Raw genomic sequence first — 16,072 nt, 5'->3', positions numbered from 1 at the left:
GAGACCGGGATCGAATCCCACGTCGGGCTCCCGGTGCATGGAGCCTGCTTCTCCCTCTGCCTGTGTCTCTGCCTCTCTCTCTCGCTCTCTGTGTGTGACTATCATAAATAATAAATAAAAATTTAAAAAAAAATAAAATAAAATAAAAAAATTAGTGAATGAGAATAAAAGAGAACTAATTTTTTTCTCCAATTACAGGCTGCTTCTAGCATTTGCAACAGGACGTGTACATACATAAAATAGATTTTGAGAATGGAGAATTAAAATCGATAAAATAAAACCCTCTAAGGCAAATAATTTATATAATTTTTAACTCAAATAGTACTGGGAAAATTGATAATTTAAAATTATATAGGATTATAGATTATAGTAACATTTTAAAGAAAGTTGTTTATTTTTTAACGAGACAGCAAGGGCAAATAGGTGTATTTGCCTTCTGGTTGGTTCAAATTGGCTTTTTAAAGTTGGTATCAGGGTAATTCCTGCCTGTGATGGAAGAAATTGCAAGACTTACTTGCAGTTCTAAGATTTCAGTTCATGTAACAGTGTTTCAAGGTAATTTTTACAAAAATTACAAAAACTGGGCAGCCCGGGTGGCTCAGTGGTTTAGCGTCTGCCTTTGGCCCAGGGCATGATCCTGGAGACCTGGGATCGAGTCCCATGTCCGGCTCCCTGCATGGAGTCTGCTTCTCCCTCTGCTGTCTCTGCCTCTCTCTCTCTCTCTCCGTGTCTCTCATGAATGAATAAATAAAATCTTAAAAAAAAAACTGCTAAGAGACATTTCTTATGTACATGTTTTCTATAATGCTGATCATTATCAAATAATGTAGGGCTAAGGTGAACTATAGGTATAAGAATTTAAAAAAAAAGGAGGGGGCTCCTGAGTGGCTCAGTCAGGTAAGTGTTTGCCTTCAGCTCAGGTCATGATCCAGAGTCCTGGGACAGAGACCCAGTTCAGGCTCCCTGCTCCGAGGGGGCTTGCTTCTCCCTCTGCCTGCCACTACCCCTGCTTGTGCACACACACTCTTTCTCTCTGTCAAATAAATAAATAAAATCTTACAAAAAAAAAAAAAAAAAGGATTGAAGAAAAGGCTGAGGTGAAGTTAATGTTTTTAAATTGCAAAAATGTGAAGGTAAAAAAAGGAATATTCAGGAACACACAGTATATTTGGATCAAGCTGTATCAAGCAGTAATTAATTCTTCATGTTCATCAGGTGGAAATGGATTAATATTTGTATTTAAAACTCTACTGCATTGTGTATTTATAATCAAAAGTTAAATTCATTTTGATAAAAAATATCTTTATTATTTTAAACAAAGATCTATAAAGTGCCATGCAAACTGCAGAGGAATTATCTAAGCATAGCTTTTTCTACTGAAGTGGGTGGGTACCTCCCAATGAAGTTGCAGGATTCTTTTAATTAGCTTTAGTAAACAAATACTTTCATCATTTTAGCTTATGATGAACTACAAAGTTAACAAAATATCCAAATAAACCATTAATTTTACATGTATTGTCTTCTAAAAATAAATGAACCAAAACAGGAAACCTGATTTGATAATAAATATTAAATATCATATATTAATGAAATACCATTCTATTTATTGTTCATTATCAATATTTAAGTATGTCAGATATACTATTTCAAACCCAGCTGGCAAAAGAGGTGGATAATAAATACCGTCATAGCCAACTAATTTTCATACAATTAAGCAAGAAGTGAAGAGGCAGGTATTCCTATTGATATACATCATATAAAAAGAGAAGGACCTAAAAACTAGTCCCATAATAATCATCTTTCCTTTGGTATCACTGTCACATATCCTCATTCTATGAGATAAACCTGTAGGAAAATAAGGCTCAGAAAAAACACATTTGGACATAAAAATAAAATGTTATTCACAAAGGAAACTAAAGCCTGTTTTTTTGTCTTTGTTAGGAACATGTAACTCCTAAATAGTTACACTAGCTTCATTCAGAAAATCCACCACTCCGGACAGGCAACAGTCTAGGAGAGCATGGTACCTTATCATAAGCGCTCAGTAAGTGACTTCTGATTGATAATTCCATGTAATTTCATAATCCATACCAAAATATAACAACTCAGAGTGTATTTCTTGTTGACAATGTGTCAAAAATACCATTACAAAAAGTACTACATCATATTATTTATAAATTTTTGTCATTTCACATAAAGCCAGCAAATTAGATAATTATATATTTCAAAAAACACAAGAAAGCCACAAAGTTGGTCATTTAGAAGAATACAGGTTTTTTTTTTTTTTTTTTTTTTTTTTTTAAAGAAAATGAAGACCTGGGCAGACAAATTTCACTTGAACATAAGGCTAAAATCTTTTCTTTTTCTTACACTTTCGGAACTTTTGGCTATATTCATTTCCTCTCTTGTTTTCTGTGCTACTATCACTGTCACTGGTTTGTTTTTGCCGCTTTCGTTTATTTGTCTGATAAAGATCAGGGTCACTGGGTTGTTGGTGAGTCCGTTCATAAGAGCTGGGTCCAGCCTCCAGATCTGGAACACAATTTAGCGAAGACGACGCAGCTGTGCTATTAGGAAGTGATGCTGCCATCTCATAGTAAGGAAGCTGGAGGGCTGGATTATACGCAGGCCACTGCTGCGGAAAAAAGTCAATCATTACCAAAACAAGCTCAAAATGTTAAAGAAAAAGTTAACAGTTTACACACATTATACAAATAACTACAAGCCAACTAAACCACCTGTTAGAACAGTGACTTTTCTCAACAGAATTGTGATAGTTTCCTATAAGGTCGTGTACAACTTACTACAATACAGATGCTGCCTTACAGAAATGTAATACAATATAATCCAATAACACACAGTTTCATATTTTCTAGTAGCTGCGATACAGAAATAGAAAAAAAATAGATGCCATTAATGACGTATTTTATTTACCTCCAAATATCCCAAATATTGTCATTTCAACATGTAAATAATTAACAGGTAAAAGATTAATGAGATATTTTACTTTCCCGTTTCCATGCTAAGTCTTTGAAATTTGATGTGCATTTATACTTATAGCACATCTCAATTTGGATGCTACATTTTCACTGAAAACACTGGATCTGAATTTAGATTACCAAAAATTTACATCTGAAAAAGTAGATTCACATACTCAAGTTCTTGCAAATATTCTTAAAAATATTCTAATAACTGAACCAAGTTATCTGCTTTTACATTTTAATAAAAGTTAAAATTAAACAAGACTAAGAACTCAGCTCCTTAGTTTCACATGTGGCTAATGGCCACACTAGGGTATGTAGCATGTTTGTCAACAATTAAGATAGAGAGAACCTCTCTTGTTTTTAACTCAAATTTCTAATTATTCAAAGTAGACTAAAGATTCAGAGACATTATGAACTTGTGTGCATGTGTATGTGTGTGTAAGTGTTTTTCTCATCTCTTCTATGGATAAAAAATGCTGGGAAGAAGGATAATAACAGTTTTGGATAAGAACTGGTTGTTTTTAAATATCTCATTATAATTAAGAAAAAATTTTCCCAAAAGTTAAATTCTCCATTCCTTATGTTTACAAAATGAAAATGGCTATTTGAGAAATCTGAAGCTCACATATATGTTGGATGTTTACAGCAATCACACCCTGAATCACAATACCTGTATTATAGTCCCACATCTGTCACTAACAACTGTGTTACGTTGGGCCTATTGATTAACAACCCTGGACCTCAATTTATTATGTATAAAATGAGGAGTTGGAAAAAAAAATTTTTTTTCCTGAAGTTCCCCTTTAACTTATTGTGACTATAATTATGATTTCTAGCTCAGAACCTATTTCTGAGAGTCTTTGGAAATAATGTAATTTACCACTCAGAATCCAAATTAAATTAAATTTAAATTTAAATGAGGACTCTCTACTTATATTTTATTTGGACCATGGTGCAGCATCATTACCATCTACCCCTTCTGTGTTGACACACTTGCTAAAATACTAGGTGTGCGATTGAAGAGGACTGTGTTAGAGCAGACTGCCTGCCACTGGGGGGACAGTGCTCAGGGCAGCTTCTGCCTTCACCTCAGGCTTAGATTTGAGAACCATAGTTCCATCACAGTCTGTATCATATTATATATTGAACCAAAGGCATATCAAACTTACCATCTTCTGAAAGAAAAAATATCCTTGAGGTAAAGCTGCAGTATTTATTGGAAAGAACTGCATGGGAAAGGAAGCTCTGCCCACAACTTCTTCATTTCTTTGGGTAGGTAAAAGAAAAATTAATAAAAAGTTAAAATCCCTACACACAAATGCCCTTTTTCCTTAAAAAAAAAAAAAAAAGGAAAAACCTCCTTATAATTACAAACCTCTTTAAGACACCTCAGTTAAGATTAACTTTAAACACATACACACAAATAATCAGATATTATGCTGATAATATAGTGACATAAGTAGTATTTTAAGTCTTATTAATTGCTACATATTGAAATCTCAATATTTAGAGTCACATCTGACTTTCTGACAGGAAAATGTTAAACAATGTTATATGTATATAAAGAAAAAGACACTTAGATATGAAGAGAGCAAAGCCAAGTCATTAGTAATCACAAAGGGCACATTCACTTTTCTACAGATATAAAAATTTTCCTTAATTTATTGTTGAAGGTATCTTCACTATTTAACTATAGAAATTATGCTCCTAAATGGACTGCTAATGTTACCAAAAAGTCATGTTTGCAGATTTGTTTCACACATGAATTAAGATAACAAAAATCTCTAATTTAAAAACTGTGGTGAGCTCAAGTTTCATTTATAAGTGTAATATTTGCTTCTATGAAGACGTTTAATAAATTCAGGCCACAATTACTAGTTAGATTCTGTAGCTAGCCTTCACTTGCTTACTTGCTCCACAGCATTCCACAATTTTAATGTGACTACTACTAATCCTTAGGAAAGGAGGTGTGCTGTGGGAAAGGGTGAAACAGGCAGGTAGAGGCAAAGATGAGGGCAGGTGAACAACAGGGAACCGTCAGATGGATAGGAGATTCCATTTATGAGTGGTGAGAGTAGCATCGCAAAAACCAGTGGAAGAAAAACAAAACAAAACCAGTGGAAGAGTAAATTTCACTAAGGAAGAAAAAGGAATTAGTATCTGTTGTTATAAAAGAGTAAACGGAATAAGCACTGACGCTACTGAATTATTTTTCAGAAGGTTCCTGATAACCTTTAAAAGGGCACCTTCCATGTACCAATGGGGTTAAGAAGTATGTAGGAAGTAAGAATGTGAAGGATGATTCAGGGAGAAGAAGGGGAAAAATATTAACTGTCTAATTTGGAGACAAGTTTGGAGGAGACCAGAGGTGTGTGTAGAGTAAGTGACAGTAAAGAAACAAAAAGTGCAAAGAAATTATAGAGTGGGGCAGATGTGACCTCAGAAGCAGAACTAGTGAGACTAGCACCATTATGAAAACAGCTGCAGATTCTCTAAAACCATTATCTTTCAATTGTGAATCTTAGGGCATTCATCTAGAGATGAATCACACGTAAATCGGCAAGAGTTATGAGCTTATCTGTATCCTCCAAAATTTCTAAGTTGAAGTCCTAACCCCCAACACTTCAGAATGTGACCTTATTTGGGACCAGGTTGTTGCAGATGTAATTAGTTAAGAGGGTCATACTGGTGTAGGATGAGCCACTAATCCGATAGGGCTGTTATCTTTATAAAAGGCGGAAATTTAAAGACTGGTATACACAGAAAAACATCGTACGAAGATGAAAGCAGAGATCTGGGTGATGTATCTATAAACCAAGGAGTATCAAGACTACCAAATAACCAGGAAACACTAAGGCAGAGACTCAGAACATTCTTCCTCATAGCCTTCAGATGGAATAGGACTCTATGGACATCTTGACCTTGGACTTTTAGCCTCCAGAACTGTGAGACAACACATTTCTATGGCTTAAGTACCTCTCTGTGATTATGTTACAGTATCCCTAGCAAACTAATACAGGAACCATTTATTAAAAACAGAAGGCATAAAGGCAATAAAAGCATAAAAAATCCTTTTCTAAGAAAGACCCATGAAAGACTAAAGATACAACATGTACACCATTTTTCTCTACACCTTGCTTCTGGGACACCATAACCTATTCTCATTCATCCTTTATAATATAACAAATACTAGAAAATAAAGTACTACCAATGAAATGTAGTTCTATGAAATATACAATAATTCTGATTTTCTACCCTAGAATTTGTGATAATTTAGTTTGTCAAACATAAGTATAGAATAAGAGTTATGACATCTTATAGTGCTTATTTTTCTACCTCTGTCAAACAGATTTCTTCCTAATTCCTGAGAAAAATGAGGTTTGTTTCCTCACTAGTAAAAGAGAAGAGGCTCTCATATATATGGCTCAATTCATGAGTCTATAGTATGTCTCCCATCAACGTGGTAAATCATGCCCTCCTTTTTGGTAATATTGGCTGAAAGTATTACTGAATACCTCCTATGTGCCCAGTATTTTAAATATATTGAATGTATTATAAAATTTGATTCTCATAAGAATCTTCAAGGTATTGGGGCACCTGGGTGGCTCAGTGGTTGAGCATATGTCTGCCTTTGGCTTAGGACATGATTCCAGGGTCCTGGGATCCAGTCCCGCATCAGGCTCCTCACAGGCTGCCTAGGTCTCTGCCTTTCTCTGTCTCTCATGAATAAATAAATAAAATCTTTTTTTTTTTTTTTTTTTAATTTTTATTTATTTATGATAGTCACAGAGAGAGAGAGAGGCAGAGACATAGGCAGAGGGAGAAGCAGGCTCCATGCACCGGGAGCCTGATGTGGATTCGATCCTGGGTCTCCAGGATCGCGCCCTGGGCCAAAGGCAGGCGCCAAACCGCTGCGCCACCCAGGGATCCTAAATAAATAAAATCTTAAAAAAAAAAAAATCTTCAAGGTATTATCCTTGTTTTAGAGACAAGCTATAGTGTGGTGAAATTACTTGTCCAAGGTCATACCATTAAGAAAGTGGCAGAAGCAAGATTTAAATTCAGGTAATTTGGGCAGCCCTGATGGCTTAGCGGTTTTGCAGTACTTCTCCAATAGATAAGCCTGCGCAATTGCCAGTCCTTGGAGACACTCTCTTATGCCTCAGAGAGATAATTTAGGTTACTGTTAGTCTACATGAGAATATTTGGTTCTGCTGCAGAGGACAAAAAAAAAGAAGATGGATAAAATGTTTGTAATAAACTCTAAGTAAGCTAGTAGTTTCTGGGACACTGATGAAACTGTTAGGGACAGAATTAAGCAAATCACTTGGGAGATACAGGCATAATTTATAATATATATTGAATATACATAGTAAATAAGTTAGTGTTAGGTTTTTTTTTTTTTTTTTTTTTTAAATGATGGGTGGAGAAAATTAAAGACAGCAGAGCCAGGCAGTAGGTTCGAGAGTGCTTTAATGGGGAGCCCTCCCGGGCAAGGTTCCGTGACCCAGAGAGGCTCGAGTCCGGGAACTCGCACCCAGGCAAACCGCAGGGGGCGGTTTATAAGGAGTTTTCGGCAGGAAGATGGGAGCTGGGCGGCATTCCAGTTAGGGCAAAGGTTACAGGTCTTTGGAAGCTAAATTAGGGTAGGGCGGCAAGGTGGCATCGGCGGGAAGATGGGGGTGGGGCGGCAAGGTGGCATGGTGGGGGGAAGATGGGGGGGGGGCGGCAAGGCGGCGTTATCGGGAGGTTGCTGGCCTCAGGTCAGCCATTTTGAGGTCCCCAGTCTCGCCAGCCCAACAGTTAGTATCCTGTCAGACATGCTACAGATAGATTCAATAGCTAATATGATGGAATATGTAAGAGTGTTACTTAAGAGACAAAAAAGGGAAAGAAACACCAAGTCCTCATCATGTCACCCTTGGCTTGCTCTTGTGTTTGATCTGTCTCAAAAAATAAAATCTGGGTGCATCTGGAAGTTACTTCTGGTCAGGAAGTTACTTCTGTGGTCAGGAATATTGCCCATAAGACGCTTAGAGAGAGCAAGGGAGTGAGAGTAGCTCCAAGAAATTTCCACCTGAATAAATACCCTTATTAAACCTCAAATCTAGCCTTCATAACCACACTAGCAGTGAGGAAGGCTGATGTGGCAGAGAGAGACATGGCACACAAGTATTAGCATAACCAGAACACAGCATCCTGGTCCTCTGGCCCACTTGTACCCAACTCTAAGTGTGCTAACCTATTCAGGATCTTTCCTGTTGCTATTCACTGTATCTTCTAAATTAGTTTAATAAATGGTGTGATTTCAACATTTCAATTTTGTTTCAGAGCCTTTCTGTTCCATGACCTCTGGGATAGTTTGCCTGACAGCGTCCTTAGAGGCTGCTATACCATCAAGAAATGAGCCAATATAAAATTTTAGAATATATGGAAAATTACCATAAAGAAGTTCTAAAGAGTAGTACAATAAATAGCACAATGGCTTAATGTCAGAAGGCTTAATTTGAAGCCTAGCAACTATCACTTTTTCATCTTTATGACCCTGAAAATTAGTTAACTTTGCATCTTTGTTTATTCAAGTATAAGATATGGATAATAGCATCTCTATGATCCACCACAATGACACCTTGGATGCTTAAGTGATTTAACATCTATGAAGAGCACAAGGTAAACCATAAAGAACACTAGAAATATAAATCTCTCCCACCCTACTACTGAAAATATTAAAACTGAACTTTAAATCAAAATATTTTGTCACTTTTCATTGTTTCAGAAAAAAGTGAATTGCCTAATTTTAATCCCATGTCTAAATAGTAAGGTTTTACAATAGTTCAGAATATATAAAAACTATTTCTTGTAATAAGAACAGTTATTTGCTTTACTTTTTTGAAAAAATATCTTTAATTACCTGTAGCTGTGTGAATTTATCTTAATACAGTTCTCAAAACTTTGGTTAGCTGGTTCAGAAGAGCGAGAGCTCCCTATAGAAGAAACAGAATAACAGATTACTTAATGGCACAATTTTTTTTGAGTTCTAATGTTAAACCATAGAACACTCCAAACCCTAAAGGATATAGTATTGGTTAAAATTCCTTAGTCATATAAAATGCAAAGATATATTCATATATATCTTTGATCTCACAAGTGATATTTACAGATTGTTTACACTAATACAAATAACTAAATTATAAACCAAGTTTGGCCAAAGTGATGGCTGTACAGACGAATGATATTGACATAAGACCGTAAGACACATGATGTTGTGTTCTTCTACAGACTAACAATGATAAAAATCAATGTTATCTGCATCTTGTGTAGAATGCATGAGTTCTCTAAACTACACTGGCAAAAGTGGATGCGACTTTACAGAGGGGATGCTTAGCAGCTGGCTGGGATGCATCAGAACGTAGTACATCCTGGCCATTGCACCAGTCTGTGTGATTTAACCAAACAGTACTTGAAAGCATGATATAGCCAATTACCTTTGCAAATACCTTTGCAAAGACATTAAAAAAGTAAATAAAAGAAACACAAGGAGAAACCCTTTTCATTTGCAATGAGGTATTGTTTTCTTATAGTTTTTTTGTATAATGAGAGGAAAAAGAAAAAAACAAGGGATAAATCAATAAGCTTGAATCATTTAGGGGAGGGAAGCAACGTAAGCATCACAAGCACTGGACCATAACCATAAGCATCACTTCTATCAGCCTCTCATAATATGAAAAGGGTAGAGTACTAGGACAATGTCCTCTGGTATCTCATCAGTTTTTGGCAGGTGTGTAGGAGAAGACATTTGAGGTCATTCATGCCTGGAAGCTTTCCTCTACAGTTACTGAGGGTCCCTCTGCAGCTGCTTTTAGTTAGCTGCTCTTGCAGGGGCTTAAATCCAGGGCAGTATGTAGAGCATGGTGTTCCCAGGAGAATGGCTAAGGCACTCACTCCATCTTCTAAATAGCAGGTATTTGATACAACACATTAGCAATGACAAAAAGATTAGCAAATAGCCTTGATGTATAAAACGCTAGAATTGTATGTCTGCAATTCATTTATATTTGCTTAAAGTAGCCAAGAGCAACTATTTTTTTTTTTTTTTTTTTAAGAGCAACTATTATAACTACTTGCTGGCTGCGGTACTAAGACAGGACATTTTAAATTTTAATACAGAAAAGATGCTATAGGATTAGCAATACTAATTGATAATATAACATTACAAATGTCTACTTGCATTTTGAGAAAATTTAATAGAGATGACAGGAACACTTTTTTGGTCTTACATTATATGGAAAACACAATGTTCACACCTCTGAGAACAGCAAAACACACTCCGAAGATTCATCAGTGGCAAGACTTACCAAATCGATACTGTACATTAATTGGTCTTCCATATAAACGAATTCCATTCAGCAAAGCTATGGCATAAGACACCGATTCAGGATGTTTAAAGCAGACAAATCCAAAAGTCTTCGGTTTTCCTTCTCTGTCTTTGCATATAGTCACTTTGGTTAATGGCCCAGCCTATAAGAAACTTAAAAATTATTTTCTCATAAATCTAAAGATTTTTTTTTTACATTCAGATAAATCAAGTATATCAACTTCAGACTTAAGAAAAATCTTGTTAACAATAATTGCTTTATGTAGCTACGAGAATGCATTTTCCTAACAGCAAATATCGTATTTCATTACACTTTCTGGTATTTTTTGACTCATCAAGGAAATATTCATGGTGTTAACAACAGAAAATTTTAGGTAATAGTTCCAAATCTTAAAAGAAAAGATATGTTACCCTCCAGTTAAGCTTAACAAAAACAATTTTGAGAGCATTTAAATCTAAGAATAAAATACTACATTGTTTCCATACGTATTAACTGTGTATAACTCAAAAGTAAACTTTAGTGACAAATCTGATGTTGATTTGAGCCTAAAAAAACTGTTATACTGTATCACGGCCTAGTTTTTTCCTGTCAAAGTTAAAAATTTTGATAAGAGAAATTAATTTATCATGTGTTTTGATCTAATAATCCCATTTGGTAAATATTCCCAAAGGAAAAATATTTTATTATGTTTATGACTTTAAGTAGGTATATTATTTATAGGAGTGAAAAATTAGAAAGGTTCTAAATTCAACAATGGGAGAATATTATTCCACTGTGTACTAGTAAAGGAATAAAACAAAAAATTGAAAATATTCAGGTTGTATTGATAATATAACCTATAATTTGCAAAAGAGAGTAAAAACGCTGAGTCAGGGCAGCCCAGGTAGCTGAAGGGTTTAGCACCGCCTTCAGCCAAGGGCCTGGTCCTGGAGACCCAGGATCAAATCCCACATGGGGCTCCCTGCATGGAGTCTGCTTCTCCCTCTGCCTGTGTCTCTGCCTCTCTCTCTCTGTGCCCCTCATGAATAAATAAATAAAATCTTAAAAAGAAAAAACAAAAAACACTGAGTCAAATATTGTAAAAAAGTGTTAATTACAACTAAAAAAATTGTATCCCCCTCTCCCCCCGATAATGATTACAGAAGGCACTCATAAAGAATTATAAACTATGATTTAATGGAGAATGGCTCATACTTTTCAATCGTTTACTTTAATGATTACTTTTCTTTGTAGAGTTGTGTAAATAAATTAAAAGTAGTTTTTATTCTGAAGAAAAATGTTAATTATTGATGTAGGAATGAGTTAGGGACAGATGGGGCTAGTCAGGGAAAGAGAAGGGAAAGGCCCAAAGTCAGGCTCCCATAAATCCCAAGGACACTGAATGGTCCAGGGTCAGGCTCCTACCCATCCCAAGAAAACAGAGGTAAGACAGTAAAAACAGGGGGAAAAAAAAATATGCCCAGGCTCCCTAGCTCCAAAATGTTATGTAGTATCCCTCTCTAATGGTTACCAGACAATCACAGAGATTCACCAGACCCCAAAACAGCCATATGTCAATCACTTGAGACAGCACAAAGACATCTAAAGGCCTTGGGTTCCCTGGTTAGGTTCCCAATAAAAGGCCTGCCAAAAAGCCCTCAGTGGCAATGCTGTCGGGACCCCTTTCCTGAGAGCTTTCTCCATATCTTTGCTTAATATTAACTTCTATCGCTTTACTTACTCTTTGTCCACAAGATCCATTCTTTGACTCTGTGAGACAAGAACCAAACTCTCCTGTATCATTATCATCTTTAAAATGCTACTCTTAAGATTCAATCTTTTTTCATTTTCTGCTTTCCCAGGGACTAGCTCATTCTCCCTTCTGGCTTCAAGGACCACTTCCTCAAGACAACTGTTTTTTACACTCATGCCTCCTAAGATACCTCTGTGTGACTGTTCTTCAAACTCAACATATTTGAAACTGAATTCATCATCTTTCTCCTCCAAATGTGTATTTCAGTATTTCTTAGTCAAAAGTACAAAGATATTAAACCTGATTTTCTCACTTCCAAGGGATAATCAGAAATTTAAAAGAAACTAGTAAAAGGATATACACAATAAAACTAATTTTAATCAGTACTGTTCTATTACAGATATTAAATGTATGAAATCACAAACAGAATATGCTTTGAATAGGTTTTGAATTTTACAGATCTGAAGATATACCAAAGCATTTATTTTTTTTTTTAAAGATTGTATTTATTTATTTATGAGGATACAGCGCGGTGAGAGAGAGAGAGAAAGAGAGAGAGAGAGAGAGAGGCAGAGACCCAGGCAAAGGGAGAAGCAGGCTCCATGCGGGGAGCCCAGAGCAGGACTCGATCCCGGGACTCCAGGATCAACGCCCTGAGCCAAAGGCAGGCGCTAAACTGCTGAGCCACCCAGGCGTCCCATACCAAGGCATTTCTAAAAATAAAGATTTCAACAAGACTTGTTTGCAGTAACAATCTCATCATCTTTTAGTCTTTTTTGAAGACCAAGTTCACGTGTTTTAAAAAGCCTTTCTAAAGGACACCTCACTTTAGCAAATCCTTCCAGAATACAGAAGGATCTAGGCAAAAATAAACACATATGCTTGGTTGCCTGATCTATTAAAAAATGAACATTTTCTTTAGGTAGAAATTATTTAAAAAATGAGAAGATTTTGGGACACCTGGGTGGTTCAGTGGTTGAGCGTCTGCCTTCGGCTCAGGATGTGATCCCGGACTCCCAGGATCAAGTCCTGCATCTGACTCCTGCATGGAGCTTGCTTCTCTCTCCCTCTGCCTATGTCTCTGCCTCTCATGAATAAATAAAACCTTTAAGAAAAAACAGAGAAGATTATACATATATGTATTATATATATATAACATCTATCTATCTACCTATGTATCTTGTAGATCCATGCAATTAGTATCAATCCAATTCCTACTGACTAGAAATTAAGTAAGGCCTTGGGGCCTGTGTGTCTATCCCCAACCTCCTCACCAGTTCCCCTCTGTTTTTGGAGGTTCAACCATGAGAGAAACCTTCAGGGAAAAAAGAACTATAAAGTTTTTTCTTTCTTTCTGTTTTCCTTTTTTTTTTTTCTTTACATTTTTTTGGTGTTAGAGTGATAAGTTTCAAATGATATTGGGGGAAATAACTATAGGAAAGACAACTATCAGAGCAGATTAAAAAGGGCAAGTTTAAAAAAAAAATGGCAAATTAGGGGCAGCCCTGATGGCTCAGCAGTTTAGCGCCGCCTTTAGCCCAGGGCCTGATCCTGGAGACCAGGATCGTCCCACGTCAGGCTCCCTGCACAGAGCCTGCTTCTCCCTCTGCCTGTGTCTCTGCCTCTCTCTCTCTCTCTCTCTGTGCGTCTCATGAATAAATAAATAAAATCTTAAAAAAAAAAAAAAAGATGGCAAATTAGAAAAGCAAGCATAAAAGCCTTAAAATCAACAGTATTTTTCAAATAATAGTTTTATGTCCAGGAGAGGGAACTGTGGGGGATTCTCTTTCTCAAATTGTGTGTATCTGTAACAGAAGACTGAAACAACGTTAAGGTCTTTCCAAAACTATGTAAAGAACACTTTGACCACCGGTACTCTCCCTCAGTCCTAGAAATTTAGCTTTGCTGTGGTCTCCCTTGGAACTTGCCAGTATTCTGATGGGGGGGGGGGGGGGAGTCATTCCTTATTGCTCTCTTGAGATTAGTATTCGTAATAGTACCACTATTAGCATTAACAGTAGCAGCAGCAAACACTTAGAAACGCCAAGCTCAATTCTGTTTTACCTGCGTTCATTTATTTAATCTTCATACCACATCATACGATAGATGCTATTAGTACCATTTGGCATTTAAAGAAACTGCAGTCCTGAGGTACTCATTTACTTGCCCAAAGTCACATCGCTGACATTACTAGAGTTCATACTCCCAGACAACTTCACTATTACATAGGCCTCTCTTTTTAGATCATTCTAAATCGTGATAATTTTAAATTCCCCCTTTTAGAAAGACCAAGCACTACCCCTTAAATTTTATGTTCAGGGATCCCTGGGTGGCGCAGTGGTTTAGCGCGTGCCTTTGGCCCAGGGCGCGACCCTGGAGACCCGGGATCGAATCCCACATCAGGCTCCCGGTGCATGGAGCCTGCTTCTCCCTCTGCCTGTGTCTCTGCCTCTCTCTCTCTCTCTCTCTCTCTGTGACTATCATAAATAAATAAAAATTAAAAAAAAAAACTTAAAAAAATTTTATGTTCAGCATCTCACTTCGGGTTTGCCACGTAACGGTTCGATGAATGGCTGGAGGGGTCCATCGCTTTCGAAGGGACACCCAGGTGTATACAAAGGTGAGCGTTTACAGGAGACAGGAGGCTTACTCATGGAGGTCCGGAGTCTCGAAAAGTTTCCAAAAGGTCCGCTTGGTATGAAATACAGGGAACTGCCCAGGGAATCAACTGGTCATAGTCATGATGCGGCTGTCTGAATCATTAAATCGCACTTATACTGGAGCAAAACCCCGCACCACAGGAAGGGGCTTGGGGGTGGGGTGGGGACAAGTGATGTACAGGGCGACACCTCACAGTCTAGACAATCAGTCGGCTGGATGGAAGGCGCGAGCCTGCTAGTTACCTGCAGGGCAGGGACAGAGCTGTTTCCTGTTTTGCCGGAGACACCCAAGGCCCAGGGGGCCTCCGCGAAGCCCTGACTCAGGGCTGGGGGCTGAGGGGGCCACGACGGCGTCCCCCCCCCCCCGGGCTCGACAGTGCGCACGGGGACGGGGCGCATATTACATCACTTCACCACCAGCTGCTCACCTAGGGCAGGTGCGCCCAAACGGAACTAAATTACAAACCCAGGCACAGAGTGGGGGGGAGGGAGGAAGGGGCCGGGCTCCGGATGGTCCAGGTGCGCCGCGCCCAGCCCCGCGGGCTGCGCTTCCGGCTCGACGCTCCCCGCTCGGCCGCCGCTCCCGGCCCGGCCGCCGCCGCCCGCCCACGATACCTGAAGGAACAGCTCGTAAAGAATCTCTTCCCGAACTCGGGCCTCTAAATTCCCCACAAACACCGTCCTGTCGGCCTCCTCCTGAGGCGGGAACATCCCTCCGGTCTCCGCCAAGGATGGAGGAGGCCTCCAGACCGCGCCCCCTCTCGTCGCTTCTCTGCGCCGCCCGGACCGGGGGAGCGGGGCCGGCGACGTGAGCGCGCGCGCCGGGGGCGGGGCGAGCCGTGAGGCCACGCCCCCCGCGCCCCTGGGCCCCGCCCACCGCCCACCGCCCACCGCCCGGCCACAGTTCGGGTCCCGGCGGCGACCCTAAGACAGCGAGGGACGGTGGGAAGATCACCGCGTTCCGGGCTTTGCCCTTCTCCTCGTGGGGGTGCCTTCCATCTTCCTACCCACAGCACTATTAACTGACTTTGGGTTTATTCAATCAACATTTTCAATAAAATGTCTGTAGAGATGCTTTTAAGATTTACTAGCTTGCAGAAAAACAGGGGAAGGTTTGTTTGCAAAGAGTGAATGAATAAATCCTTAGGAGTTTGGGTTTATATTCTGTATGAAGTACTTTGTAAAAAAAAAAAAAAAAAAAAATCCATGCATGCATGGGTGTGGACGTGAGGTACAGTAGAGTCCTAGAGCTAAAGTGTATTTACGTAGGAAGCGCGTCCTAGAGGAGTCTTTGAAAACGGGCACGGAGTTTTAGGTGGG

General features: G+C 38.5%; 2 protein-coding genes across 6 annotated transcripts in view; one reads left to right on the top strand and one right to left on the bottom strand.

Moving 5' to 3' along the window:
- The window catches only part of LIPI (lipase I), a 131,123-nt gene that overhangs the window by 50,417 nt on the left and 64,634 nt on the right, over positions 1-16,072 (top strand). The gene's annotated exons all lie outside the window — the stretch shown is intronic.
- On the bottom strand, positions 1,282-15,572 carry RBM11 (RNA binding motif protein 11). Of its 4 annotated transcripts, XM_025449833.3 has the most exons (6): positions 15,368-15,506; positions 14,633-14,804; positions 10,340-10,502; positions 8,896-8,968; positions 4,154-4,250; positions 1,282-2,635 (listed from the first exon to the last, which is right to left on the bottom strand). In XM_025449833.3, the coding sequence occupies exons 2-6, from the start codon at positions 14,744-14,746 to the stop codon at positions 2,348-2,350; spliced, it is 735 nt and encodes a 244-aa protein (XP_025305618.1). In that variant the 5' UTR covers positions 14,747-14,804; positions 15,368-15,506; the 3' UTR covers positions 1,282-2,347. The 4 variants fall into 4 exon arrangements, with proteins under 4 accessions (XP_025305618.1, XP_025305619.1, XP_025305617.1 ...); XM_025449834.3 differs by lacking the exon at positions 14,633-14,804 and having other exon boundaries at positions 15,368-15,572; XM_025449832.3 differs by lacking the exons at positions 14,633-14,804; positions 15,368-15,506 and adding an exon at positions 14,996-15,257 and having other exon boundaries at positions 1,282-2,632.

This window comes from Canis lupus, chromosome 31 (assembly GCF_003254725.2).
Source record: "Canis lupus dingo isolate Sandy chromosome 31, ASM325472v2, whole genome shotgun sequence".
Lineage (NCBI taxonomy): Eukaryota > Metazoa > Chordata > Mammalia > Carnivora > Canidae > Canis > Canis lupus.
The sequence above is the reverse complement of the archived record's forward strand: the minus strand, read 5'-3'. Positions and strand labels throughout refer to the sequence as shown.

Coding starts and splice junctions, on each gene's coding strand:
- RBM11 (XM_025449831.3), bottom strand. CDS start 15,151: ATGCGCCCCGTCCCCGTGCGCACTGTCGAGCCCGGGGGGGGGGGGACG. Junction 10,503..14,995: donor GCTCTGTCCCTGCCCTGCAG/GTAACTAGCAGG, acceptor AGTTTCTTATAG/GCTGGGCCATTAACCAAAGT. Junction 2,636..4,153: donor ATTTTTTCTTTCAGAAGATG/GTAAGTTTGATA, acceptor TTTTTTCCGCAG/CAGTGGCCTGCGTATAATCC.